Raw genomic sequence first — 27,798 nt, forward strand, 5'->3', positions numbered from 1 at the left:
CGCTTTCTTTCTTCTCATCTGCTGTTTCTTCACTACTTATGCTGATAACAGTTCCAGGGAATCTTCTCATTTGTTTAGCAGTTGCTAAAGATCCTTACAAGACACTCAGATCACCCTTCAATCTTTTTCTGTTGAACATTTCAGCAGCGGATCTTGTGGTGGGTTTACTCGTTCTGCCATTGTCCATAGCGTTTCACTTTCTGGAAGGAATAGGTATCATGTTCGCTCCACTGATCAAATCTTTGCATCTTTCCTTCTTCATTTCATGTTCAGCTTCTGTATTGGGCATCGCAGCTTTGAGTTTGGATCGTTATATTTGTGTTACATCTCCCATGAAATACCGCTTGAAGCTGAAATCTTTGCAAGTTAAGAGGGCATCGCTAATCATTTGGCTGATATCTGTGGTTTGTCCCATCACGTATCTGTATGTTGACTTTATAATATACACCTTTGTGTTCGCCAATGGAACTCTTCTTTTTACACTCCTGGTTTTAGCCTTTGTAAACCACAAGATTCACCGCAGTCTCCAAATTCAACGAAAACAGCTTCAAGCTCTCGCGGACGGCAAGGATTTTCAGACGACAGTAGCCAAGCGCGATGCAAGAGTTACAAAAACATTCCTATTCTTTCTTGCCTCATTCATAGTCTTAACCGTTCCTCCCTTGTCGTTCAGCTATGTGTTAAACTTCTGCTCAACGTGCAGCTGCAAAACAATCCATATTCTAAGAGATCTTCAGTTCCTCTCGATATTATTTCCCAGTTCAGTAAATCCTTTTATTTACGCTATAAGGCTGCCAAACTTCAGAAGAGCCATAGCAGTGATATGTTCCACAATCTCAAAATACCAATTTTTCTCAACGAACCCTGGACAACAAATGTGTGAATCTATCTCCAGTGAAGTGCTCGATAGACAGTTGAGAACAATTTCCAAATCCTCACTCGAACAGCCAGAACCAGTGGGCCTGTTCAATGCTGATGCATCTGGAAGGGAAAAAGACGCAAAAATTGACGGAACAAAAAACGCTGAGCGATGGAGCAGCAGTGACACAGTTTTCTATGAGGATCATTTTAGCGAAAATAAGTTGCACTCGGAAAGAGATTTTTATGGGAGGAGTCAATCTCCACGCCAAGAAAGAATTAGTATCTCACAGTTCTACAAGGTTACAACAGTTGTATGAGACCGCATACCTGATATAAAGCAAACTAGAAGATGACGATAATGCTAACGATGATCGAGATGGCAGAATTGATTAATGTCTGTAAACATACGGCAGACAGATATTATCGTTAGGAACAAATTAAAACCAAGCCGGAAATATATATATGACGTTTTAAAGAATAATAAACTAATACCCCATTCACACCAGCAAAACATGTTTTGTTAAACTGGTTTTCATTGAATGAAAATTATAAACAGAGAACTGAAAAACTTGATTTTCCATTGGATTCAAGTACTAGCTAACTTGCATTTCCAATGTGCTACATTCAAGTCAAAAATATTCGGTTAAATAGTTTCTATGAAGAAAAAAAATTAAACTGTGTTTAACAAAACAACTTTTAAACATGTTTAAGCTTTGGTGTGAATGGGGTATAATCCGTAAAAAGAGTAATATTTAAATGGTTCTAAAATTGCGTAACTACGATAGATGCAGTAAAAAAAACAACAACAACAAAATAAACTGTCTTATTACAAAGTCCTAAATCCCATGAATGGCAACCAGCTCATTAGCTTGTTCCACGCGTTCAGTTTGTTGACGACGCGCAGGAGTAGCGGTGAAGTAAAAAAACGAGTGAGGCCTAGGTCGGGTCGACTCAGTCCAAACTTCCACTGTTTTTACACTCCACCACCACTACCGCGGAGTCGTCGACGAGCCAGCAAACTTGTTGACCTGCACGTTGGCCGACAGTCGAGCAGAACTCGATTGATTGTAGGGCGACGCGTTGAACAACATCGCGTTAAACAGCGTAAAAGGCTATTTTCATTGAGAACTACACATCTCTTGAAGAGTTGGCTACGAATGGCCAGATCGCACTTTCTTGTCTATGTTTGCGTGCAAACTTCTCCTTTATGGTGCATTTATTGAGGTAACTTGGCAAAAGCTTGCCGTAAGTGCAAATGATGAATGCAGATACAGCGCAAAAAACTGTAGTTGACTAGTTGGTCGAACTTGGACTGCAGCGGCATGCTGGAAGGTAATGGCGACAGAGCGGAAACTAGGAACTAGCTTCAACATCGCTTGGCCAGGCCACCAAGCAGAAATATGGCGGCTTGCGTTAACTTGCTGCGGTGCTTAAAATGTCAGAGTAGTTTTAAGGTGAGCCCACAAAAATCTATTCATTTAATCAAAGAAATTAAACTGCATCATAAGAAATATTTCTATTCAGACTGCTAAACCTCAGGATACAATGCCACTTGCATCTCATTATATACACACCGTGAACTTGTAATACTGTAGAATGCTGTATTGAAGTTTGTTTTTTCTGCATGTTGTTGTCCATGTATTTGTTTATAAAAGATTTGCTGTTTCTTTCTGTTTTCATTTGTCATGTCCCCAGATGTCCTTTGCAGCAAAGTGTGCGCTCAGGAATTTTACAGGTCATCATTTTGGCTCTGTTTCCAGGTGAGTGTGAGAAAACTACGTGATGAATGAGAAAGAAACAAATTCATCTTCAGAAATTTCTATCCATAATTTAATCAAATGAATATAACTCCTCATTTACGTAATATCTCCGTTTGTCATCTATTTTGGCTCTTCCTTGGGTGTTCCTCAAAGTAGTGTAAGTTCGCACATAAAATTTTTTCTCTGAGATGCTTATCATGCACTTCAGATTCTTTGTATTTCGTAAATGAACTGCCATAGAAAGAGATAGTACTGCAAAAATGCTGGCCTGCATATTGGTCATATTGCATGCAACTACAGCATGGTCTGCATGCACTAGATCTTGTGAAGTTATACTCTGCAGGTTACATTCTTGGTGCAAAAAGCTTGTAAATTTTGCATATGATATAAAACAAAGAGGTTAAAAGTGCTGATGAAGATAATAGTGCTACAACAAAGAAAAACTTCACAGATGTTTTTCAGGGAAACCCTAATTCTTTGGCCAAAAGTGTAATTACGTGTGTATTTTTTTGTTTTTACAGATTAGTACTTTTCTCAACAAGGCCCCTGTCAGCCTATTGGCATAAATCAGGTGAGCAAGTGAGAATCATCTCTTTGATGAGATGAAGCAAGAGACAAGATTGTTGTCTCGGCTCGATTTAGCATGCACCTTGTGATGTCGATGTCTTAATCATTTTGGCCAGGCAGTTGAGCATATGGACCCTCATGTATTTGCCAACAATGCCACATACATGCATGCAAAATCCATGTTTACAAGACCTTTTAACACAAATTACATTATTCAACTTGCTTTTTGTCATGGACAGGAACATAAATGTAAAGTATGCCAGATATGATGAATATGATCATTGTTCTGTACAAGAGTACAATGGGACAGTTTTCCTTAATATTAAATGTCATTATTTTGTTAGATGTACCATTCAGGCCACTATTACACAGAAAACCAAAGAACAGGTGTGATTTTGCAAGCAAAGCTGATAGTGAGGTATTTTTGATTGTTGTTGTTTTATCCCGAAGCAGTACATGATCATCGGTCCAGTGCTCCAAAGAGGAAGCAAATCTAAGACTATTTGATTATCTACATTTTATATTAAGTACTCTAAGAACTCAGAGGGATTATTTTGAGGAAAATGTAACAGTTTTGGTTTTTACTTAAAGATGTGTTCTGGTCATAATCATGTATATTCCTTGTGAGGTGCTAGTTTCTGCAGTTGTGAATGAACAATTGAAGTTCCATGCCTGTTAAGCTTTTTCTCACACCTTATTTTCTTAATAAAATCCCATGATAGATTAATTGTTTGGTGCCTAGATTGTTTAAAACTGCAGCCCAAATCGGCCTTCTTTTAAATACACAACTCTTTGTATTTTGTTATTTTTCGATATTGTTGGTGGTCAAGTAAAGTTGTTTCCTTGTGAAATTAGCTTGTGTATTTGTGACTGTTTGCAGATTGAGGAAAACCCGTTTGCCTATAACCATTTGCTGATCAAGCTGGAAGGGTTGGACGATGGTGTTCTGGACCATTACTGCCAGTTTGTAACCAGTGCTTCCAAAATGATGAAACTTGAAGTGAAAAAAAAGTAATATATTTATTGGTTTTCATAATTTTAGCTTCAGCTTGCTTTCAAAGTGTCAAATGATTATGATATTTAATGTATACCTTTTTATTGTGGCTGATAAAACTTTGAAGCCCTTTTACTAGTTTTCTTTTTAGAGGTACATAAATTCTGGTGCCTCCTGCCTTGTGGCCCATTTATGAATAAATGTGTCTTTTCTTGTTTTAGATTCAACCTTGTAACAGAGACCTTTAGTCAAACACTGGCCTACCCATTAGACAGCTACAAAAAAGATGGCATCACCTGTGATTTTAAAAAGCATGGCCGCATGATTCAGGTTGGAGTTAAAACTGGCATGTAAATCCTTTTTTTAGTCCCCAAAGATGAGACATATACATATATGGTTCTCAATCAGTTTTGTGTGATGGTTCTCAACCAGTTTTGTGTGGTCAAGATGTCAGAATACTTCACAAGTTTTTGCCAAAAGCAAATATTCTGTTTTGTAAATGTGACCAGATTAATTGCCCAACCTTGTTGACCAAACAAGATTGTAATTGATCAAGAAAGGATATGTTATATGGCTGAAAAATTACACCAAAGAAATGCTGAACATATTTACCACACTCAAAACATGGCAGACCAAAACAAGGTTCCTCAAAACAGGCGACTGTTAGGTTGTGCAACCCCATTGCCATAATATCATCTTGAAAACTTTTCTCTAGTAGGAAGAAAGGTTCTTCTTGATATAAAGCTGGCAAATTAGGCTCATCATGCCAGCTCAGATCAATTAGAATTTTTAGCATATTTCAAGACAATTTTCCAATGGTTAGGTTACTCTTTAGAATTCCAAACTGCCTTAAGTAGCAAATTTCATCTTGAACTATATCTGGAGCAAACTTTTCCTTTTAACCTGGAACACCTTTGGAATTATCTCCACTAGTAATAGCTTATTGATTTAAGGTGACCCTGGAAGGGAAGTAAAATGTACATAAAGGAATACTTCATCCACATGTATAATTCTTTGGATGTAGTTTATCAAGATGTTCACTGTTATTCACAGGTTGCAGAGGTTCCATTTGACAAGTTCGACTTCTTTGTTCAGTATCTACAAGATAATGTTCCTCCTGGTGTCTCAGTCCACATGGAACTGGTGAGAAAATGAAGGGATGCATGAAAAAGTCCCAAATTTATTCTGATAGACTGGTAGATTCCTTCATAAGTACCTTGTGTTCCCTTTTGAATGTTCACAATGTTGATTTTTAAGAGAGGTTTCAACAAGTCATATTGTGAAAACTGGTAAAATTAACACTGACTTTGGGGTGTGTTCATGTTGTCAAAAAGATACAACTAAACATTTTTCCTTTGAAGGGAAGGCAATCTCCCTCCATAAAATAATTTTGATGTAGGTAAAGGCAACAAATTTATCTTTGTACCCAACTAAACATGCTCACTGAATACTCTTGGTAATATGTATTTCAGTAAAGTTTATCCATTTAAAACTTTCTCTTCAACTTCATCAACAGAAAAAGTGGCAAGACTTTGTTTCACCACCTGACCCCCTTCTTCTGGAGCTGGAAAGATTGGAGAGAGAAAAGATTGAAGCACGGAAGGGCAAAACCCCACCAAAATAAATGAAACATTCACAAATGAAGAGGCAGGTTGAAAACAAAGTCCTAGTTGTAATGAAGTGACTTTGAAAGTCACTTCTTCCATTCAGTCTCTTCAAGATGGTCTCCAAGGAATTTTACACATATGGGCAGTTGTAATGAAGTGACTTTGAAAGTCACTTCTTCTATTCAGTCTCTTCAAGATGGTCTCCAAGGAATTTTACACATATGGGCAGTTGTAATGAAGTGACTTTGAAAGTCACTTCTTCCATTCAGTCTCTCATATGGGCACCTTTTGTGGAAACAAATGACAGTATTCAAAAAAAGAGGAAAATAAATTATCATTACAAGTGAATAAAATCTCAAAATGCACATGGAAAAGTGGGTATTGTTTTAAGTTTGGTATCCCCTACAATCTGGCCTGTACATGTGTAGCTTTTCCTCAGAGTGTTTGAGTGGATTTTTATTTCCCCTGACAATATTACCCCTCAATAACACTTTTAGGTCAAGAGAATAAAGAAAGTGATCACCAACAAGAGAAGCTCTTGATTGATAAACTAATTCTCATTGTCAGCACCTTAGGAAATGTATGGAGAATATACATACTGACCATAGGGTATAAAGGTTAAGAAGAGAACAAGGACTGTTCTTCAACATTCTTGAGAAGCCTACTGATTTTCTTCAGCTTATATGTTTATCTCCATAGACTCAGTGCCTCCCATAAGCTACCTGTCAAGCAAGCTGTAACTTCTCTAGGTCACTTGATAAATATGTCAATTGCTGATATTGCTTTTCGATAGACAACACAGAAGTTGAAGTTTTGACTTTATTTAGTGTCAGCAAAACTCAACAATATCACACACCACCCATGCAAGTTGTATCTTTGGCAAAATGCCACACAGCACTTGACTGAATTCAGCCCAAACTGGAAAACATCACACAAGTAAACATAAATGCTCAAACAAGAGAGGCAAGAAGCTTATAGAGAAGAGAAAATATTAGACAACGGAACTCACTGAAGATTATTGATGGGAACTAAAATAAAAATCATTTCTTTTCTTCTAACTGTTGGCAAGCTATGATAAACACCATTGAAAGTAAACATTTCTTCGGGTTGGAAAACTTACATTATTCAACAGACACTAACAATTGCGTTAAGGTACAATTTACTTTTAATACCACAAAATTAGTTAGCCCAGATGAATAACAATGCAAGTATTTTAGTTTCGGGGAAGAAGCAAGAAATCTTAAGGGAGGGTACTCATTTCAGTGATTATAGTACTTTAAGTTATATAGAAGTCATAACTGAGATGGTGCTGCTAGTCATTCAAGAAACGACTGACAGCTCTCTTTCTCCTGCAAAAGCTCTTCAGCAGTGGCATCCATTTTTTCACGCGAGAAGTCACTAATGGCCAGACCCTTCACTATTTCATATTTATGGTCTGGGGAAATTTTCACTGGGAATGAGTACACAATATCTTTTGGAATTCCATAAGAACCATCTGACACCACTCCCATGGAAACAAACTCCCCCTGTAAAGAAATGTTACAAGAGCTTAACAAAATCAAATCAAATACAAGTAAAGGACTGCTGACATTCAAATGAAATTGTTTCTATCAACAAGGGAAAAATCTTACTCTCCCATTTACAGTTGACCCCCTCTTGATTGTATGTTATTGTTACCCAATTATTATGGCATTCAATCCTGGCCAAAATTCAAGTTTAATGTTCAACATCCAAGTTTTGTTTTCAATATTCAAGATTTGATGTGAACTTCACACTTGACTGACTCAGTCACTCCAGGGGATTTAGAAGTAGTCTACACAAAAACAGAGGATGCCATTGACAGTGTGTTTTGATTGGCTACTCAAACTCCCCCTATCCTATATTGCTCACCCCTGAAAAACTCATGCCTGGATTTGTGCCCAAAAATATGATAATGGTTGCCAGAATAACTGAATTAAAATTATATTTCTGTGCAATATGATCTCTGTCACTGTTTCTGCACATACTTATACAACATTTCACCTCAGTGTTGGTGGTTAGCAATTGAAAGTTACCTCCCCCCTTTGCAGCTCAATCAATATCCATCACCAGCCACCTCCACTTTGGAGAAGAGTTGTTAAATGTTAATCTCATTATGAGAGGGGATCCTATGACCCCTGATATAAAAGTTACCTCAGCTGTTCCAAACCACCAGTTTCTCATGTGATCACATATTGCCTTGGCAGCTGACATGGCGCTGGATAACTTACGAGCAGCAATGATAGCAGCACCACGCTTTTGCACTGTCTGAGAGAAGAGAGAATCCATTTTAGTATTTCTCCCAATCAGTGGCACAAACATGCAGGAGTAATGACGTAAACTTCTGTTTAATACAGCTACTAACTTTGAGTAATTACATTCAGTTGCACAAGCAAGCTTCATTTTGTGCAGCATGACAGCTACTTTACCAAATGAGTTGATAAATAATTGTAAATTGGCCACTGCAGAGAGATTCTAAAGCTGAGGTTTCAAGTACCAGCCCTTCATCAGAACCCTTTGTTGTAAGCCTGTTGCTCTGAAGAAGGACTAATCCATAAAATGTCAACTTTATAAACTCTTTACCCTGGCCAATTTTACAATAGCAACTCAGTTGATAAAACCAAGTTGTCCTGAAAATAAATTAGTCTACCTAGCACCACACCACACCCCAAAACAACAAATGAATGCACCAGCTCACAATGTCAAGGAACTTACTGTAATGAATTCCCCATTCAAAAAACTGTCATCACTGACAGCCTCCCTGATTGATATGTATCCCTGTGGCATATTAACAGTCCCATGATTGACATCTGGGTACTGAGTGGATGAGTGATTTCCCCAGATAATGATGTTTTTTACATCTTCAACTTGAGTGCCCACTCTCATTGCAATCTGCAAAGGCCAAAAAAATTCTTCTTGCGATAAAATATTAATCATTTGTTATAGGAATAGGAGAGGAAGTATTTGCTTTCTTTGTCAAGTTGGATAATTCAGAAGTTTGGAATTTGAGGTACATGCTCCAAAATTTAGCAACATACGGCATAAAGGCCATGTAAATTAGTTTCTATTGTCAAAGATTTTTCAAGGCTTTCATAATAATTGAAAAGTCTCTAATATTGCTTAAAATATGCTTGGTGAAGGGTACTCTCATTGAATTCGGTTACCTTATAAAGATATCACTCAGAAATCAGCACTGGTTGTAGCTTGGAAAACAATTCTTCACTATTTCTTGTCTTAATGAGTTGGGATTTTATGTTCCAAACTCATTCCAGCTCTTTCTCAAAACTTCAAGAGTGTAAAAACCCTGATATGGCCAAGATCAGAATGGAACGAATACAGAAGTTGTGCCTCCATCTGACTTACAAACCAAGTGATTCAGGATAAATTACTCTCTTACTTATTGCCTATCTCTTTTACCTGTGCCCTCGCTCTGTTCATATCCAGTCGCGTCAAGCATGTAAAATTTTCAGAAGGAATGGACGGAGCATTCATCTTGGCCATCATGCAGTTTGTGTTTGCTGGGTTTCCAACAACCAAAACCTGTGAAATTAAATCCATTAACAAGGAGTTATTACGCACCATCAAAATATCTATATCATTCACAAATGTTTTCAGAGGGCTTCATTTAGTTTGTTCCTAGAAGAAACTGTCCTGTAAAAAGCATGGTCTCGATAAAATTTTTTATTGATGTGAATACTAAGCACCATTACAATTAAGACTTGAGGATTCAAGTGAAGCCAGTTTGGTTTTAATAAGCCCAGAATTAGGAGAAGACTTTGATCTCAGTTAACGCTTCATCTCCTATGAGTGACCAACACAGAACGTCTTCTCACAATATCGATCCAATATCAAGCTATGAAAACAAAAAAAAAATCTTTGAAGTGAAAGGGAAAACCAAGTAGTGGAGGATTTGGGTTGGGGGCTTATAACCATGACTTGTAGTAAAATGATAAACAACAACAATAGAATGGTGGTTTTCACCAGCATAGTACCTTGACAGTTTTCTTGGCGTAATCATTCAGAGCCTTTCCCTGTGCAACAAAGATCTTAGCATTGGCTTTCAGAAGATCTTTTCTCTCCATTCCTTGTTTTCGCGGCATGGCTCCAACAAGAATGGCCACATCAATGTTGGCAAATGCCACACTTGGCTCGGATGTCGCAATTATGTCTGACAGAGATAAATAGAGGATGCAACGTACATGTTATGTTCCTTGTATAGCCGATATCATTGTTAACCCTTTCACCCCTTAGACTGACTAGCATCTAATTTCTCCTTACCATATCATCCTTAAATCATACAGTAAGGTCACGAGAGTGATGGAAATGATCAACAAGTACAAGAGCTCTTGATTATTAAGCAAATTCTCCTTATCAGTACCTTAGGAAATGTATAGAGAACAGTATGGAGAATGTGTATACTGATCTTAGGGTGTAAAGGTTTAACCTGATACAGGTGTGTTGGGATGTGACTCTATTTTGTATATCCACAACTCTACTAAATACACAAAGGATTGTAAAGAATTAAGTCTGAGGTGACTATTCCTGCAACATCAAAATCTCCTTTAATTTCATATGAAAATTCGAGAAAATTTGCAGGGAGAATGTCTCAGTGCATCAGAAGTTTTTGCACAGCCTAACCCTAAAGCACCCTTGAAATATAGAATAACAAAAATTCATTCAGGGAGCTGGATGGTAAACTGAGTATTGCTTCATCTCCAAGTCAAAGTCTAATAGACTATTATTTTACAAGATTGAGAGTTTCTCTTGTTTTAACCCTTTAACTCCCACATCAAATTTGTAATTCTCCTTACTTCCAATCATACAATTCTTCTAATGTTAGTTCAGAGAATTTAGTGTTGGATCAACTAATTTTCCCTAATTCTAAATTTTTCTCTATTCTTATCACTTAGCTGGTTGATATTGTATTGATATTGTAAGGAGAAATTCTGTCTTGGTCACTCATGGGAGTTAAAGGGTTAAAGGATTCTTACTTTGCAACAATGGAAAGGCACAGTCCTGTAATTCCATCACTACGCCTTCCAAGACAGGCATCATAGGAACAATATCCAATAAGTGCACAATCAGTGGCTGAGGAAAAGAATACATCCATTATTTATGGTCTGAAGACACCAAAAACATTGAAGAAATGTTGAGGAACTACAACAAGTGACTTCTATTGGCTCATTTTGTTTAAAAATTGGATTCATTTTCCAAAGCCTAACACTGATCTAGTTAGTGATATCCTTTATTCTTACCTGCTGCGTTCCAAACACATCTCCTTTGCAAATGGAATAAAGAAGGGAATAAGCAATCTGTCCAGCAGCACCAGTGATACAAATACACAAAGCTTCTTTCTCCTAAAAAATAAAAGTAGTTGTGCAAATTTCTTTGGTTCTTGATTGCATTCTCCTAAAAATTATCAATCTCATAAAATTATTTTGTGGACTTCTCACAAATTTTGGCTCTTGCACTCACCTGTGATTTTGAGAAGACAGACAGAGATAAAATGTTGTGATTTCACTTTATCAATAGTACAATTTTGACATAATTTCCCTTGTTTCAACAGGAAAAATTCATTTAAATATGATATCAATTTGTTTAACACTAAGCATGCATAAACTGAAAAACATGCCAACCTTTACAAAAAACCACTTAAGTTTTGGACCTTTCTCATTCCTGTGTCCAACAGGAGTTTGAGCCACAAACATTTGCCAAGATTTTTTTTCAGTGGTCTCTCTAAACTCACAGTCCAAAGGGGAGAAATGTGGCAGTAGATGGGAAAAGGAAAGAACTGATCCAACCATCCTCTTGGAGAGAGGGATCCAAAACACAGTATCACCCCACCCCTCCAAGATCTTCCCATTTTTAAATTTCTTACTTTTAAAACACAATTTGCTTATCCCTAAAATCCCCAAAAACGTGCGACCCCATTCTGGTAATTCTATTGAAAATGCGATTCTGTTCTTTTCACCCAGTAAATATGCTAGTAGTTAATATAAATAAGCTTGTCTAACATCGATTTGTCCTGAACGCAAGGGTAAGTTTGTCCCATGCAAATTATATTTCAGAACTTGCGAAATACAAACTACGTGGTCAATGACTCAGAAAGAAGGCCATGTGGTAGATTATTCAGTAATTAAACCTCAGAGCTTTAAGTAAAGTGCTTAATTTTTAGAAAATACATTTAACCTTGAGGGAACGAAGTAAGAAGCAAATTCCAGAGTTAAGAAGTTATATATTCTAGTCACAGGGCCCGGGCTGCGGATCCGAAAAAATTCCCAGTCTTAAGCATAAGTCAAACTGTCGGATTATGGTAAAACTACGGCCAGTTAAGGCCTAATTAGTTGGAGCAAAGATGAAAAGAGTGCGTAGGGTATTTAAATTTTTGTATACCCACCATCGCGCTTGAGTTCAAATCCACTTCGAGTAAAGACGTTAATAATCGAACCAAATGTGCCACGAGACACGATTGCAACAATACTGGTACTAGGCACCAAGGAGGGCGAGGGGAACTGTGGGTACTAGGCGTGACTTGTCTGTCACGATAGAATCACATGACAAGGACAAAAACTACTGCTCCGATCGTTCTTTCCATAACATCAGCATGTGATCCTGATATCTACAGCATATGGTACAAATGAAATATGAATGTTCCGTTATCAAACCTCGCACGTCAACGAAAGCAAAGGAAGTTAGTCCGGGGATCGACGTCACCCAAGTTAATATTTCGTAATGTGTCACGCAACTTCAAAGTACAACCATCAAGTTATTTCGGCGAGAGGAGGCTGGGTCGAGACACACCCCAGACACTCCCAGCTCGTCGCACCCGGCATCGTCTGTCTCTCGCTCCATAACGAGAGGATTTTTCTCTCTTTCCCGAAAATGATACAGACAGTTAATAATGAAAGAGAACAATGATCGTGTTTCAGCTCTCAGAGCGACAAGTTCGCTCCAAAAAGTCGAAAATTATTTCTGCTTTTTTATGCCGTTACTCGTTGGCAAAGTCTGATGTTATCAAGAACCCAAACCTTAGGGGGGCGGGGAGGGGGAAGTTGTCCTCTATTAAAAAGCTGAGTCAAGCTTTTTTATTTGCATATCAATGTAGATCATTCAAGCACATCTTAGCGCTTAATCAACGGAACGGTCCCCAATATAGGCTTAGTCATGTAGGAACAATGCGATCCTTTAACCCCTTATCTCAAACAAAATTCCTGAATCAAAAATCTTCACACATGAAGAATGCCGATTACATTTGTCGTCTTGAAGGGGTCGAGAGAGGGCTGGCACTAGGTTCCACCTTAACCTAGGCCAGGAGCCCATAATGGGCTCCTGCCTAAGCTCAATTCTTTTTCGAAGCCTATTCATTTTTTTTATTTTCTTCTTCATTCACATATTAACAACCTATTTTACTATACGATGACGATAACATAGTTCAGGAACTCTTTGGAAGCATACTGTTGATATAGTCTACATTGCTTGCAAGTTTTACGTTTGGATAACATACTCAACGACTGACAGGAATAAAACTGTAATCAAACGAAACAATGCCGCATGTATTACGAGGAAAATAGCGATCTTTAACTGCATATGTGAAAGATGCTTTTACTTTCAAGCGGAGTCTACAGTTGTAAGACGGTCTCAATGGGCCATAACCGCAAGCTGTAAAAACGGCAGAAAGAAATAGCCGTTTGGAGTGAAAATTGACGAATTTTAGCCATTAGTCATAAGGAAGATTAACCGGAAAAAAAAGCTTTTTTTAAAACTAACGGGAAGAAATGAACCATTAGTTTTAAGATCCATCGCCCATTGAGGCCCTCTTGTATAATTTTACAAAGGTAATTCTACAATTGAAATTTACGCTTGTGTACTAAGTCGAGATACACGTGTAAATTCCAGCATGGAAATTGTTTTACTAAATTCTTGTAATTACAGGTCGGACTTTACCCGTGCATATCACATATGTAAAATTAGTCTTTGAAACAACGCCGCAGAAGTTCCTTTTTTAAAAATAGGTGTCTTTATATATATCGACCCAGATCTAAAAATTTTGCTAGTTCTAAGTTATTTCGTTATTTATGCAAGTTTGCCTGGCTTCTAGGCGCGATGCAGGTTTGTAGGTACAAATGACCTAACTGATATATTTAATTTTGTTCTTGAGGAATCATTAAAATATATGCTGATAGTTGGTTTGTTTCTGTGCGCCAGCGTATCATCAGAGCAAAGAAATTTAGAAGACCCTTTGAAGATAAAAAGTGGTATAATATTCCGCCCACTTCAGTGTCAAAGAGAATTCAAACGTTACTTTCATACTGTTGAGTAACATTTTGTCCATTTTCTTTCTCTTGACCCGGTACAAGTTCCTCGGGGGGTCGTAATTCGATTGGAAGAGAGGAAATAATGCGACAGGAACCAGCATCGTTTTGGTCTTTTAAGGAGGGATGAAAAACACCGTAATAAACTAATAAGGAGAGCAGACCAAACAAAAATAAGCCCCACTCTGCTATCAACATCATCACCTTATAAGAATGCTTCCAGTCGCTATAGAAATACCACATCAACACTAAGATGGAGTTTTCGATGAACGTCACCATATAATAAGGGCCTCCCCACTTTCGAGTGTCTTTGCCCGCCAATGGAAAGAAACAAAACACGTTTACGAAAGTAAACGCAAATTTGAGAATAGTTTTGTCGAATACTGATCCTTCTCTGAAGTAAACATTTGGCTGTCCACGTAAAAGCAAGTAGAAGAAAAACAAATGGACACAAACGACGGCGAAAACCCAGGCTTGGTAAAGCGAAGCGAAAAGCGCCAAAGCCAGGATACGAGAAGCAACCATAAACAAACGCCAAGCGAAGAGAAAAAGAGAGGCAAAGCTGAAGAGTTCCAATAATTGGCTCTCTTCGCTTCCTAAGCGTAACATTCTGCCAAAATTGAGCAGATTAAAAGAGAAGAAACTTAAAGACTTGATGATGTTCACTAAAATAAACCAATCCGCAAAAGATGTCCAGTCCAAATTTGATTTCTGAACCAGGATGTACATCTGTAGGGCAACCTAAAGATAAAAATGATATTTAACAACTATTCGCCGAAGTAGCTGGTGGTGGATATTTACCGAGCCGGGTGCGGCTAAGTAAATATCTACCGCTAGCCACTGACATTGAGGTGAATAATTCTCTCAGTATCTATACTAAAACAATGACATCATACCGCAAAAAGAGATGATTTTAATTCATTTATCCCAGCATACCTTGCGCACGTTGCTCGGAGGTGAATAGTAAAGGATATTCGCGGTTTGAGTAGCCAATCAAAGTGCGCCCACATTTCTATCCACTAATGAAAGATGTTTTTCGTCTTTTCACGAGTATGGGACGAAGGAAAAAATTACCATCTGTCTTATTCTATCTTTATCCCCTTTTTTAGTCCATACTTATTAGTTTTATTCTTTCACTTTGTTCCTCCAAAAAGTAAGCCGGTCTTTCTGATCAACCGCACATGTTATGATAGCTTTCTTTGATTAAGGGAAACACCTACTGAAACAATTTTTGATTGAATTTTGAAATAGGCCCAATGAATGATTGGTTTTGCTTTATTTCGCTTGGTTTTACTTCGCTTGGTAATTAGTTCAGAAAACTCGCAACAATCTGAACCAATCAGATGCGGGACTCAAAACTTGCATTACATGTTTTTCCGCCTATCAGGTTGGCTGCTTGTTTTTACTTTGGGTTCTCAGAGGCTTTCAGGAAAATTTGCTTTTGATTCCTTCGTCGTGATTACTCTCCTTTTAGTCTGGAATTTTAATTCGGTTACTATGACTATTCGTGGTGAATTTGACGCTAGTCTCGTACCCTGGCCTTTCACGGCCAAGCGGTTGTAAGGTCCCTACAATTCAGTTACAATTACATGGTAGGATCTGAGTTCGAGATTTCTTTAACGCCTGTTTCCCATTTCAAGGGAAATCTATTCAAAACTTTCGCGAGGAGTAAAACAACTGCTATTTCAAATTTAACGGATAGAAAACACTACGCAGTTCCTGAACCGGCGCCCCTTGGACGAAGAAAATAACAATTTTCCCCAGTCCCCTAACGGCTTCACCTACCTGGGGTGCTTCTTCGGTAAACGCTTCCACAACGCTCAATGTACTTGTGTCTTCTTGTTGGGATATATACAACCGATACAATTCACGATTGTCTTTATTCGGCCCAGGGATTCTTCTTATGGAACGCACAGTCTTGAATATCTGAAACAATCTTTAGGAAAAACACACTTAAATTAATTCCAAGAGCGTCCGAAAGCGAGGAAACTTCTAACAACAATCAATTTAAGAGTGTTTGTTTTGAAGTCGACAAACAGCAGTTTGAGCAACTCCTATGAGGAAACAGCTTTAAAAAGTACTATAGCTTTGGTGTATTAGTTCAGCGCACAGCTTACAAGCTCTGAGATTGTCATTCATACAACGAGCGACCAAGAAAAATAATGACAAAATCATCCACTGCTCAGCATATCATTTAGGTAACGAGTGAATGAAGCCACACCAACAACTAACCTTTGAAGAAAGGCTCATCTCTAAGAACCTCACCCTTACCGCGGGATCTTTACTGTGCTCGGAATCACCCATAGACATCTGGCTCGGAAAAATTTTAACCAAGAAATTTAAAATCTAATTTGAGTTAAACTCTTTATCCAACCTTACCGTAGAAAACGACCGCAAAAGATCAAATGGACAGCATAAAACCAAGGCTTCACTTGTAATTGGAAATATTCCAGCCACGAACTTTTTCCTTCATTTGTTTGATCGTCACGGTAAAATATGGCTGACAAGACCTCAATAAAAACCAGCGAAAATATGACTACGGCCAGCGTATATGCCGCCCATTTATGGTGTCCCTCTCTGTAGTGCGTTGCAGCCATTTCACAGTCCATAACAACATCGACAAGGAACATCAAGGCTGCAAATAAAGGGGTCACCAGGTCAAATCGGCTGCACTGTCCCCTCTGTTGCCAAAATTCCGCTTCAGGATCCACCTCCGTAAAATGGGGTCGACGGTCTGCAACTCGTTTAAAAAGTTCGCAGCAACATGTTTTTGACCTGGCATCGACAGATTCAACCATTTTATTATCTGCAGAAAAAAATACGAGTCAAGGAATACTCGAGAAGGCCCTCGGCCTCATAGACTAGGCGAGTAAAAGTAACCGATATCATGTTACCAGCACTAACAGTTTTGAAAATTGCGCTATTTTTTCTTAACGTGTGCTTTTCAAATAAGAAACACAAATCATAACCAAATTATAAATTTACTGTTAAAAAAGCATAATATTTCCGTCCTCTGTTAAAACACGACTAACATTTTGTTCCTTATAAAGAGAGGAATTGGGACCAACGCAGTCTCTACATCCAGTGCGCCCAGTCCTCTCAACAAGGGGCGACGCAACAATTAGCCTACGTGTAGCCGTACCCTCCCCCCCCTGCCAAGGTGAAACGGAGGCTTCCGTTTCACCTTGGGGGGGGGGGGAAGGGAACGGCTACACGTAGGTTAAGCAGCAATAAACGGATCTTAGAGATCAAGCTGGTGATGACTCTTGTGATCTAGTAAAATAAAAATGCTTATGCTAGCAGTGCTACTTTTATAAAAAGTGCAAAAACTATGCTCGTTTTTTTAAATTATGTCAAAAATTATGCCAGTATAATCTATGCAAGCACAGGCGGCCGAAGTTCACGTCTCGAGAGAAAGCAAACTATTAATTCATGAAAGCGTCACGTTAATGACATGTAAATGAGTGGCAGGGTATTCTGCAACTTAGCCATTCCTGTTCTCTCGAGACGTGTGCTTTGGCCGCCTGTGATATAAAGGCCTAACTCCGTGACTGATTGCATTTGATACTGCGAAACTGTATTATTAAAAACACCAAGCACAGACATTCACTCAACCTTGACAAGTCTTGGGAAATACATCACTGTTCAATTGCACGTGAAACTGAAACTAAGAAAGGTTCGATAATATTGTCATTCAAAAACTCACCAAAAAATTCCTATTTCAATACAGCTTTCAGACCTCGGTGAAACAAATTCCTCCTTGGATTATCTTAAGAATGATTCGAGAAGAAAGTTTAAATACAGTTTTGGCAAATTTGATCGCTGAAATTTCGATTTCCTGAGTCAATTTGAGATAGTTCAAAGTCTACATGACGAAGTCCAAACACACCGCTCATACTACAGCGTTTAACAATAAAATTTGTTAAGCTTGTACATTCCAGTTATCCTCTGAGTAAAGCACACGATTTCATCCATTTACCAACCTTTTATGAATGGCTCTTCTTTCCACACTAGCAGCGTCAAGCTGTTCTGGCAATTAGCAGACTGCTTATAGGCCACCGCACGTGAAATATGATCGCTTTGAAATAGAAAGCTCATTCCTGATGACCGGAAGTGTGGTTAAATTTAGAACTTCTGGGAATTTACCCAAAGTCAACACCCGGAAGCCTCTCCCATTCCTCTTTCGACTTAAAAGAGGAAGTCAGAGCTTAGCCAGATGGTATTCTCGGTTTCCATGAAAATAATTTAATCACAAGACTCTGGAAAGAAAATAAACACAGTTTGATTTGCATAAATTTTTCTTTGCCGATAGGTGACAGTTCATCTCGTTTATTTTCGATCTCAGCCTTGAAATTTAATAAACGAAGAGATAGGAATGACGAGAAAAAGATAGCACTTTAGAATCAGCACGTTCCTTGTCACGGCTCTTTGACTCGCGACCGATCGATTTTCATTGCGTGATGTGAAAGGAACGTGACTTATGAAGTCCAACGAACCAAAGACTAATCCGTCAGTGACAGCTATTTACTTTCGAATTTAAAAAAGAAGGTAGATCAATCATACTTGGTCTTGTTCTGCGTGTGCAAACCTGCGTCCATGAGGATTTGATAGCTAAGATTTCAACCCTCGACTGACTGAGGATTTTATGAAAAAGAAAAGAAGATGAAAATTGACTAAAAAAAAAGAAGGCAATTTAGAGTTATCAACTGAGTTGATAACATTTTAAGCAATTTTTTCAGAGCCTTTTTCATGAGGATTTGATAGCTAAGATTTCAACCCTCGACTGACTGAGGATTTTATGAAAAACAAAAGAAGATGAAAATTGACTAAAACAAGAAGGCAATTTAGAGTTATCAACTGAGTTGATAACATTTTAAGCAATTTTTCCAGAGCCTTTTTAAGGTTATCAATATTGATGAGGTGACAACACTTAAGTACTTATAGTTTGTTTAGAAACTTACCCCCTTTATTAAGATAAGAAGACTTTTCACTGATGTATTTACTTCAATTTTCGAAAAGGTCCTAAAACAACCTGACAGAAAAAATTTGTTAAAGGAGACCGGCAACATGTAGTCACCAATCTAATGTATCAGGAGGAGTCCACACAGGAGTAATGGGCTCCTGAATCTATTTATTTTTAAACGTGACATTGAGACACCTTTTTGTACTGGCGAGGAGTAGAAGGGGGGTGGGGTGGGGGATGTTTGTGGACCAATACCACTAGGGTGACAAACATAAAATGACCGCCACGAAAAATGTCACAATATTTTTCCAGAGCCTTTTTAAGGTTATCAATATTGATGAAGTGACAAGCAGCTGTAACACAAACAATTTTTATTGCCAGTTTTTTGTTGGTTTTGTATTCGTAGTTCTCAGTGGGCGGTAAAAATGAGTCATTACTTAGACTCCTGGTCTGTACCACTCCCGAAAAAAACCATATTCTGTTCCCTCACACGTCGTTGACATTACAAGTCGAAGAACTCTGATGCATGGAGCCGTTTTCAGTCACGCTCTGGATCTGCCTCGCTGATCTTTCCGTAGTCAGATAAGATGAAGGATGAAAACAGCGATAGAATAAAACTAGAGAAGCTATTCCGATTGCAAAAGTCGTCCATTCTGCAGTCAGCATTGTTATTCTGAATTTCAGGTTGTAACTGGCCACAAAGTTCCACAGAAGAACTATAGCACTGTTTTCGATAAAAGTCACTATGTAATACGGATAACCCCATTTCCGAGTGTTTTTGCCTTCCAGTGGAAAGAAGCAGAACATATGGACATACGCAATAGCACATCTGAATAATTTCTGTTTAATCGGAGCGCCCTCGAAATATTCGCAATTCTGTCTCCATAGCAGGGCGTATGATAAAATAAAGTGAATTCCGGCAACCACAAACACGAAGCGAGTGAAATGAGAAGCAAACAGAGCGAGAGCTAAGATCCTAGATGTGAGCATAAACAGACGCCACACGAAATACAAAAGCGAACTAAAACTACACCAACTCATCTGCGGACTTTCTTCATCTCCGTCCCTGAGATATCGTGCATAGATCACAAGGTGTAACGCGAAGAGAGCAAGGGACTTTGGGATACTGAGAACAACAATCAGATCTTCAAACGATCCTAGGTCTACGCTCCCTCGTCGCAGTAAGATGTAAATTTGTAAGGCGACCTATTGGACAAAAATGGGAAGAATTCAGAGATTAGCTGTTGGATGAGGATTTTGAAGTTAAAATATCATAAAACATGTAGCACTTATCAGCTTTTATCTTACTTTATGTTTTTAAGATCAGTATACGCTGGAAAAATTTTATCGGATTCGTTTTTTTGAACTTCTCAGGGAGGTGGAAGAGCGCGGACTCATCTCCTGAAGAGAGGCGAGGAAACCCGATGCACAAGCCACTCTTTTTTCAGGCTGCAACCTAAGGCCTCCGAGAATAGTAGGAATGTCAATAAGTTTTTCCCACTTATTTGCATTGAATGATGATGATACGCAATCCTATGTCTGTCGGAGACTTTGTCAGACACATGTCAGATGATGAGTGTGAACATTATGTCAAGAGCTAGAAGCACCGCCTGTAGTGATTTTGGGACATTGATCGGTTTACATGATCAACGCAACCTTTAATGACCTTTTAAATCAGTACTTAGCAACAACCAATCACAATGTAGAGAATATCGGGTAAGAGAGTGATTTCTTACAAATTTTGCAGAGTAGCTTTCTACACACCCGTTGTACATAAGCGAATACGAGAGTAGAATAAAACAGTTTGATTGAGTCTAGTTCGTTAGAATTCTATCCCTAGTAAACGGGGCAAAGTTTACAAAATGTCAAGGGGCGATCATTTCCCAGAAATTAAACCTTCCCACATCGGGATGACTAAAATCATTGCTCCTTGCAATAGTGTGTGAGAGATTATTCAGCGTTAATTGACTTCCGGTTGATTTTTTGCGATAAGTGACAGATGATTGAACAATAGGATCATATTATATATTTAAATGAGAGAGACCAGAGCGTGAGAAAGAGAACGGTGAGAGAGAGCGGGAGATTAAGTTGATTTTATAAAATAAAACGTGAAGTTTCGGAACATAGCAGATTCTTTAGTCTCATTTCCGACACTTCCCACATCGGGATGACTAAAATCATTGCTCCTTGCAATGTCACCCGCTGAATCAAACGCTACAGTCTCCGTGTCAGGACCATTTCAAAAGTATAAAGGCAGGAGCCAAGTAATGGGCTCCTGATAACGGATCGTATGGAGAATATGCATTCTAATGTTAGGGATGAAAAGGGTCGCAGAAAAATAGGAATGCTTTTTCAGTCACCTGAGGTGCTTCTTCCATAAACGCCTCTAACACACCAAGAGTACTTGCGTCTTGCAGTTGAGCAATGTACAGGCGGTAACGTTCTTTATCATCCGATGTTTGGCCTTTGATGCGTCGTATAAGACGCACGGTTTTAAATATTTGGCAGCATCTGCAAAGATAAAACAACTTTGTAATATTTATGCTTCTAGATGTTTGCAATTGAGCCGAGTGGCCCATTCAGCCGAAGTGTGTTTCATTTCCATTCCCCGATGTGATGACAATCTACCGCAAGGAAGGTCACCGTCAACCCCTCCCCCCCTGCATTTTGTCAGGATCCCGAGACAGTGTAATCATTTATATTCCGAAGTTGAGAGAAATATTGTGTGAGTCGAGTGTCTAGTCCAAGAACACAGAACAACGAATCTGTCAGGTCTGTCATCTGCAGTAGCCGATGATAAAAATAAATGAATTTAATAATTTGTGTCTAGCGCTCTGTTAGATAGTAAAGTAACTTGCGTCCAGTTACGTAAGTCACATCACACAAGATTGGAAGAATTTATGTGTGAAAAAGCGTGAAGTTTGAGTTATGGTGTGTTTCTTTCTTTACCCTACTGGATAAATTTTTCGCTCAGGGTTAGGGTTACGGTATATGACTTTCAAAATATTCTCTAAGAACCGGCAGTTGACCTTGCAAAACCGGCTCGTGTCATATGACAATGGATCTATCTCCTGTGTAAAGTGATTATTACACAATTGTATGAGATATTACATAATTCTAAATACTATAAACTTATCCTAAGAAAAGCCTATAGACTTACAGAATGTTACTTTAAATTTGGGGTTTGTACTAACTGCAGATCGAGTAAAACAGGTAAATATTTGCTTCTATAAAACTAAAACACAGAAGGATGGTCAAGAAACATAACGAGTTAAGGCAGCTATACTAAACTGTCCCTACCTTAAGAGAGTTCCACACAGGATAAAATGACACAAATAATGCCACTTTTTTATTTCCAATCCGTGTTTCTTAAGGATTTCCTTCTTATAACCCTTTTCATCCTCCAAATACCAGTTCGCAGACACTATTTCGATAATGACAACCGAAATTATTACAAAGGCGAGCGTGAGCGAAGCCCAGATGTCGTCACCACGGCGATAATGAGACACCGCCACTCTCACATCCATTGCCGTATCCACTAAAGCCAGAAGCAAAGTTAAAAACGGAAATAAGAGGTTAAACCGCGAGCATTTCCCACGTTCGTACCATCTCCTCGCCTCGGGATCTTTTGGGGGTATGTACGGTCGAGTGTCACTTATCCAGTTTAAAATCCGTCCACATGAACCCGAGAAACATCGACACATGCAATCATGACCTTGCGATGAACAGTCTGTTTCAACCATTTGTCTCCTGCACTGCGAGCTAAATATTAGAAGGAGAAAACGAAAATCGTGTAACTGCGAATGTAGAAAAGAGAAGATTGCGTGTTTCATCGATTAGGACTCACCGCAAGGTTGCATGCAACAACAGAGAGCGACCAATGGCTTGAATGAGCGTTTATTACAGATTAAAGCATGCACAAACTCATCGCCAGATTCCATAATCAAATGTTGATTACGTGACTAGAGATATTATTGAAAGAAGATGTGGTCATTAGACAGTTTTTTCATATAGGGCATTGAGAACAAAATAAAAACATTGTTATGTAACTGATCTATATTTGTTACTTTTATCATCATAACATCGTGTTTTGAATCAGGTGATACTGTACTATGTTGTTATTTCATTGAAACGCTTTTTAAAATAGTTGTTGACTCGGAATTTTATCTTTTGTTTCTATGCTTTACAATTATGACACAAACTTTTTCGTTATAAAGCAATCTGCTGAATGGCAGTGTTACAGTCTTTTAGCGTAACACCGCACAAAACAATTAAGAAAGCTTAATTAAATAATGAAAGGTGTGAATACGAAATACTACTTCAGTGACGCCATCTGTTACGCAAAAGGAAATGAACGCCCTGATCACAAACACTTCCTGTTTTTACCGGAAACCAGTCACACCAAACAAAAGCGACTCGCGCATTAATTATGTCCTACAAAACATACATTTCACTCGCAGAACCAAGTGAGACACAAAGCAAGAACGTTAAAAAGGGCCAAGAAACGCAAAGAAAGCAACGATGGTGGAAAAAAGTATCACATCAGAGAGAACCTATCCTCGATCAGATGGTGCGTATTAAAATTAACATTTGCTATCTAATCCAACAAATATTTCGTTATCGTGCCGCTCCAGCGGAACAAAGGACACATCATGCTTTCGGACTTGCCGTTTATTCATTTATACGGAACTTAATCGTCAAGTTGTTTCCTTGTTTTATTTTAATGCATTGTGTCAGATTTTGGATAAAGCGAACTGATTTGTGTTGATCAGCCTCCGAATATTTCAATATGATAACATTCAGTTGCATTGGCAATACGAGAGCAACGCATGACTTTCCTCGCTTTTTAAGAGATGAATTTATTACTTTATGCTTCTTAAACGGAAGTTGGTAGCCAGCTTGACTCTATTTATCGAGCCGCAATAGCCTCTGAGAATTGCTGAGAGCAATCGAATAAGCTTAATTGTTTTCGTTTCAAATATTTAGTAGCGATCAGCGATGAGTGCTGTTTCGCAATATAATTACATTTTCCCTATGTTCCTGTTTTTTGGAAAATCGATACGAAATGAATTGTATCAATCTAACGACTTCTTCAGCGTATAAATTATATTCTATATTTTTGAAAATTGTGGAAACTAGCTAGTGCTCACAATGAATTACTATATTTCTCTCCGCCATATTGAATAATGCTTGGTAACCTGGCTGTTTACTACAGCGTTTAGAAGAATTTAATTAGCCAATTTTTAATTTTAATTTGTTTTGTTTGTTTGTTTTTTGTTTTGGAAGATTCACTAATGTGTGGAGTAAGCAAAATATAAACCATAGCTAAGCCACTCGAAAGTAAACGAAAACTACAAAGGACGAATGTTTAATTACTCGAAACAAAACCGGACAAACGAAAGGGGAATGAAATGGCGAATGGTCAATTGTGTTTCGCAAAATGTTCTTTCATTTCGCAGCCTTCGTTTTTAGCTTTGTTCGTTTGTTTGTTTGTTTTTTGCGTATGATTTTTTTGTCTTTTGCAAAATTATCTTAATTTCTCAACGAAGAAATAAAATCAAAGACATAAATAATCAAAGAGAGCTGCTCGATTGCTGCTCAGAGAGTCATGCCGGTAGAATATTCAAGAACTGTTAAAACAAGACACGTGCATGAACGCGAGAAACCGTAAATTAAAAGTGACAAAATTTACGAGCCTTCTCTGTTTTCGTTTAAAAAAAAATATAGCAACTGTCATCCAACCCAGCACCAAATTTAGTTTTATAGCATCATTTCGTGAAATTGTGAGAAAAGAACTTTTCGTCTTGCTCTCAAAATTGCCATTGAAACTCGAGGAACGAACGGCGTCTAAATGCAAAAAGATTTTCCTTAACTAAATCTGGCTGCAAAGCAGATAAGTATGAGCACCAAAGTTTGATTACAGGATTTTGTGGAAATAACCGCAAGCGTAACCGTTCTCTAACATGGATGTATGTCTCTGATTTTACTCCATCGATTTAAACTTACCTTTTCGTTCGCGCTTCGTGATCAAGTGGCTGCTTTAGTTGTGTGCTTCTACAAGAGTCCGGCCAGCATTTGATGAGAGTCATGTTACTGCTGCTGCCTGTAACAACACGACGACTGAAGACAAACTTTGACTCCAGGACGGCCTAAAAAACGGAGTTGAATTGGAAAAAAAAACATTGGAATGGCAAATCCTCATAAAAGAATTCCTTTCAAATTAATGCAGGGTTTATTTCAAAGTATAAGTTGACCACGTGACGAGTATTTTGACGTACCACATGACTAGAGTGTGACTGATCGCATAGACAAAGCTAGTCACGTATTTTCACGTCACTTTAGGCCCCATCGTGAACACAAAAACTCTCCTCGCTAATCACTTAAACTACGAGCAAAAAAAAAATCAACGATAGCGCACCACACGGAACTCAGGGAGTTAAACGGACGAAAAGTACTCCCACAGTTCCGCGCGGTACGCCAACATCTTCTTTTCTTTTTTCTTTCACTTATTTTTTCTACTCGCACGACGGACTTCGAGAGGGTTCGAGTTACCGAGGAGTAAATGTTTGACGGAAATCTGGGGTGTCGGTGGCTAGCGGTAGATGTTTACCTCTCCGCCTCGCGGTTTGGTAAATATCCATCACTAGCCACGTCCACTTCGGTAAGTAGTAGCTAATTCGAATTTAACTAAAAATGAATTTGCACGTAAAATTTCACATATCTTATCTGTTAATTTTTCCAGACTCGGACGATTCAGATGATGAGATTATCGAGAAGACGCGAGAGCAGATCCACTCCACAACACAAGGAGAACAAGAAAAAGTAATTAATTTGGACCCCAAAAATTACATGAGTGATTTTCAGAGTTGTTCGGAAAACTCAAGTGTTTCAAATGGCACTACAGCTTTTGGGGGCTTCACGCATCTTCAAGATGAAAGCGATGTCAGAAAAAATGAAAATTTCTTAGTTAACGGTGACTGTGGCGGTGAACGTGACACTGGCGAAGAAGAAGTGTTCGAAAAAGTACGAAGGGGTCGCTTGGATTTTCCAGTCAGGTCAGAAATAGACTCGGCACCGACAGAGCGTGAAAATTGTGACCTCCGCACCTCTGATAAGAATCCTTCACAACATGTAGGCAAGGAAAGCACAGCAAGTAATCAAGGTAAGTTGACTCTTGTTATATTACATTGTCTCTATGAGGTAGAGCTGAGGAATGTTTAACATACCAGATTACTAGGCTCATTGATCTATTCAGCGACTGTTTATCTGACTGACGAACTGATTGGTTTACTTCTGAATGACTGGCTGACTGACCAAGCGACCGAGTGGCGGACTGACTGCTTGACTGACCAACCTACTGCTTGATTGATTGACTAACTGACTGAATGACTTAATGACTTAATGACTTAATAACTAAATGACTGAATCAGTGAATGACTGGCTGACTGGCCGACTGGCTAACTGACGGACTGGCTGACTTGCTGACCGACTGACTGACTGACAGGATGGCTGACTGGACAAGCTGACTGACTGACCAACTGACTGGCTAGCTGGCTGACCGACTGAATGACTGAATGACTGGCTGACTGACCGACTGGCTGACCGACTTGATAGCTGGCTGTCTTTCTGAAACCACCGCCTCAGACCTAAATTACAGTTATAAGTTAAGCTTCGTAAGGTTTTTCTGTCTTTTAATCTTTCATCCCAAGTTTTCAAGCTAATTCTTTATTTAAATTGTCGTTTTGAGTTGGCCTGTTCTCAATCGCCTTGTGCACTTTTTATGTTTTCAGGTCGAATCCTCGCTGAAGACAGAAAGGATAAGATGAATCAGAATCCCTCAAAGGAAAGTAAAAGGAATAAATCATCGTGTAGTCTCAACTGAGTAACTAAACCTGACCAGGTCAACCCGTTAATGTGAGCAACGTGAACGAACCGGACAACATTGAAGGCGTGATGTGATAAACGCGAAGAATAAGCGCGACAAGCGTTTAACTGATGAAGAGCGATTTATCAGGGTGTTAGGGGTACAGTAATAAAACATTGAATTCTTAAAGACAGAAGTACAGCTGGAAGATCACGTATATTCTCTAGAATCCAAATGGCGATGTCAATAAATCGAAATAAGCTACATTTATAAAACGCGAAATCAAATTTAAATTGATGTTAAGGTGAATTGATATTCAAATTTCACGAAATGTCTGGAACGGGGAAATATGAAATCAATTAAAAAGAACATTAAAATATGACCCAACCTTTACATTTTTGATGCTAATCTTGCCTCAAGGATGTCAACTATTTTAGACACTACTGATCTAAAAGACCTGCGGAGAAAACAGTTTTCTGACATATGTTTATCTGGGAGAATGAGCGACCAGTTTTGGCGCAAACTCAGAAACACCGTACTCTTGGTGCTGACCAAAACGATCGCATTCCCTAAAGCCATGCATTAGACACTGTTTGTTCCTAATGGTAGCCACAGGCCTGTCACGATTAACAGGCGCCAATCTGAGAAACAGGACAAACACGCAGATTGATGGCTGAATAATCCATTGAATAAAAGGATATACCTCAAGTAGTCACAAAAATAACCAAAAGTAAAAACTCAGGGTAGTCCTGTCAGAAGCCTAAGAGTAGACTTCCCTGCTATCAATAGGAGCCCTTATTTTAAATGTATTCTGATCACAAATGCATAAAAAGTATCTATGAAAATATTTAC

General features: G+C 38.5%; 6 protein-coding genes across 9 annotated transcripts in view; 3 read left to right on the forward strand and 3 right to left on the reverse strand.

The window, feature by feature from the left end:
• The window catches only part of LOC113667167 (trace amine-associated receptor 9), a 1,594-nt gene extending 286 nt beyond the window's left edge, over window positions 1-1,308 (forward strand). Inside the window, exon 2 of the mRNA XM_089212502.1 lies at window positions 1-1,308. This exon is cut by the window's left edge and continues 85 nt beyond it. Coding sequence (XP_089068628.1) covers window positions 1-1,178 — 1,178 coding nt within the window. The 3' untranslated portion in view covers window positions 1,179-1,308.
• Window positions 1,309-2,226: 918 nt separating this feature from the next.
• On the forward strand, window positions 2,227-6,150 carry LOC113667269 (small ribosomal subunit protein uS10m). The gene is made up of 8 exons (XM_027183081.2): window positions 2,227-2,315; window positions 2,557-2,621; window positions 3,143-3,192; window positions 3,533-3,606; window positions 4,069-4,199; window positions 4,404-4,512; window positions 5,236-5,325; window positions 5,699-6,150. Exons 1-8 carry the CDS (start codon window positions 2,262-2,264, stop codon window positions 5,804-5,806), a joined length of 681 nt encoding a protein of 226 aa, XP_027038882.2. The 5' UTR covers window positions 2,227-2,261; the 3' UTR covers window positions 5,807-6,150.
• Window positions 6,151-6,594: 444 nt separating this feature from the next.
• LOC113667217 (malate dehydrogenase, cytoplasmic) lies at window positions 6,595-12,546 on the reverse strand. Its single transcript, XM_027183015.2, has 8 exons — window positions 12,205-12,546; window positions 11,063-11,164; window positions 10,799-10,895; window positions 9,800-9,975; window positions 9,225-9,347; window positions 8,523-8,699; window positions 7,962-8,075; window positions 6,595-7,315 (listed from the first exon to the last, which is right to left on the reverse strand). Exons 1-8 carry the CDS (start codon window positions 12,205-12,207, stop codon window positions 7,106-7,108), a joined length of 1,002 nt encoding a protein of 333 aa, XP_027038816.2. The 5' UTR covers window positions 12,208-12,546; the 3' UTR covers window positions 6,595-7,105.
• A 607-nt stretch (window positions 12,547-13,153) lies between these two features.
• Window positions 13,154-18,356, reverse strand: LOC113667280 (XK-related protein 6). 3 transcript variants are annotated; one of them, XM_027183093.2, is made up of 5 exons: window positions 18,103-18,240; window positions 17,735-17,786; window positions 16,499-16,925; window positions 15,905-16,055; window positions 13,154-14,860 (listed from the first exon to the last, which is right to left on the reverse strand). In XM_027183093.2, the coding sequence occupies exons 3-5, from the start codon at window positions 16,915-16,917 to the stop codon at window positions 14,099-14,101; spliced, it is 1,332 nt and encodes a 443-aa protein (XP_027038894.2). In that variant the 5' UTR covers window positions 16,918-16,925; window positions 17,735-17,786; window positions 18,103-18,240; the 3' UTR covers window positions 13,154-14,098. The 3 variants fall into 3 exon arrangements, with proteins under 3 accessions (XP_027038894.2, XP_089068621.1, XP_027038896.2); XM_089212495.1 differs by lacking the exon at window positions 17,735-17,786 and adding an exon at window positions 17,826-17,888 and having other exon boundaries at window positions 18,103-18,192; XM_027183095.2 differs by lacking the exon at window positions 17,735-17,786 and having other exon boundaries at window positions 18,103-18,356.
• Window positions 18,357-19,436: 1,080 nt separating this feature from the next.
• LOC113667275 (XK-related protein 6-like) lies at window positions 19,437-25,337 on the reverse strand. Of its 2 annotated transcripts, none has more exons than XM_089212496.1 (4): window positions 25,089-25,337; window positions 22,383-22,844; window positions 21,443-21,593; window positions 19,437-20,288 (listed from the first exon to the last, which is right to left on the reverse strand). In XM_089212496.1, the coding sequence occupies exons 1-4, from the start codon at window positions 25,169-25,171 to the stop codon at window positions 19,569-19,571; spliced, it is 1,416 nt and encodes a 471-aa protein (XP_089068622.1). In that variant the 5' UTR covers window positions 25,172-25,337; the 3' UTR covers window positions 19,437-19,568. The 2 variants fall into 2 exon arrangements, with proteins under 2 accessions (XP_089068622.1, XP_089068624.1); XM_089212498.1 differs by lacking the exon at window positions 25,089-25,337 and adding an exon at window positions 22,930-23,064.
• Window positions 23,450-27,339, forward strand: LOC149043271 (uncharacterized). The gene is made up of 3 exons (XM_089212537.1): window positions 23,450-23,652; window positions 25,825-26,244; window positions 26,873-27,339. The coding sequence occupies exons 1-3, from the start codon at window positions 23,604-23,606 to the stop codon at window positions 26,962-26,964; spliced, it is 561 nt and encodes a 186-aa protein (XP_089068663.1). The 5' UTR covers window positions 23,450-23,603; the 3' UTR covers window positions 26,965-27,339.
• The last annotated feature ends 459 nt before the right edge of the window (window positions 27,340-27,798 follow it).

The sequence above is a fragment of the Pocillopora damicornis genome, chromosome 7 (assembly GCF_964200805.1).
Source record: "Pocillopora damicornis chromosome 7, jaPocDami1.2, whole genome shotgun sequence".
Taxonomy (NCBI): Eukaryota; Metazoa; Cnidaria; class Anthozoa; order Scleractinia; family Pocilloporidae; genus Pocillopora; species Pocillopora damicornis.

Excerpts from the sequence above, each read along its gene's own strand:
- LOC113667269 (XM_027183081.2), top strand. The coding sequence starts at position 2,262 with ATGGCGGCTTGCGTTAACTTGCTGCGGTGCTTAAAATGTCAGAGTAGT. Across the intron at positions 4,513-5,235 it reads AGCATGGCCGCATGATTCAG|GTTGCAGAGGTTCCATTTGA; the intron begins GTTGGAGTTAAA and ends TGTTATTCACAG. Across the intron at positions 5,326-5,698 it reads TCTCAGTCCACATGGAACTG|AAAAAGTGGCAAGACTTTGT; the intron begins GTGAGAAAATGA and ends CTTCATCAACAG.
- LOC113667217 (XM_027183015.2), bottom strand. Across the intron at positions 10,896-11,062 it reads ATGTGTTTGGAACGCAGCAG|CCACTGATTGTGCACTTATT; the intron begins GTAAGAATAAAG and ends TCTTTTCCTCAG. Across the intron at positions 8,076-8,522 it reads TGAATGGGGAATTCATTACA|ACAGTGCAAAAGCGTGGTGC; the intron begins GTAAGTTCCTTG and ends CTCTTCTCTCAG.
- LOC113667280 (XM_027183095.2), bottom strand. The coding sequence starts at position 18,217 with ATGAGCTTTCTATTTCAAAGCGATCATATTTCACGTGCGGTGGCCTAT. Across the intron at positions 16,056-16,498 it reads TTTTGCGGTCGTTTTCTACG|ATTGTTTCAGATATTCAAGA; the intron begins GTAAGGTTGGAT and ends TTTTTCCTAAAG. Across the intron at positions 14,861-15,904 it reads TTACCGAAGAAGCACCCCAG|GTTGCCCTACAGATGTACAT; the intron begins GTAGGTGAAGCC and ends TTTTATCTTTAG.
- LOC149043271 (XM_089212537.1), top strand. The coding sequence starts at position 23,604 with ATGGTGGAAAAAAGTATCACATCAGAGAGAACCTATCCTCGATCAGAT. Across the intron at positions 23,653-25,824 it reads AACCTATCCTCGATCAGATG|ACTCGGACGATTCAGATGAT; the intron begins GTGCGTATTAAA and ends TAATTTTTCCAG. Across the intron at positions 26,245-26,872 it reads AAGCACAGCAAGTAATCAAG|GTCGAATCCTCGCTGAAGAC; the intron begins GTAAGTTGACTC and ends TTATGTTTTCAG.
- LOC113667275 (XM_089212496.1), bottom strand. The coding sequence starts at position 25,171 with ATGACTCTCATCAAATGCTGGCCGGACTCTTGTAGAAGCACACAACTA. Across the intron at positions 22,845-25,088 it reads CACGAAGCGCGAACGAAAAG|CTCGCAGTGCAGGAGACAAA; the intron begins GTAAGTTTAAAT and ends TCTAATATTTAG. Across the intron at positions 20,289-21,442 it reads TTATGGAAGAAGCACCTCAG|GTCGCCTTACAAATTTACAT; the intron begins GTGACTGAAAAA and ends TTTGTCCAATAG.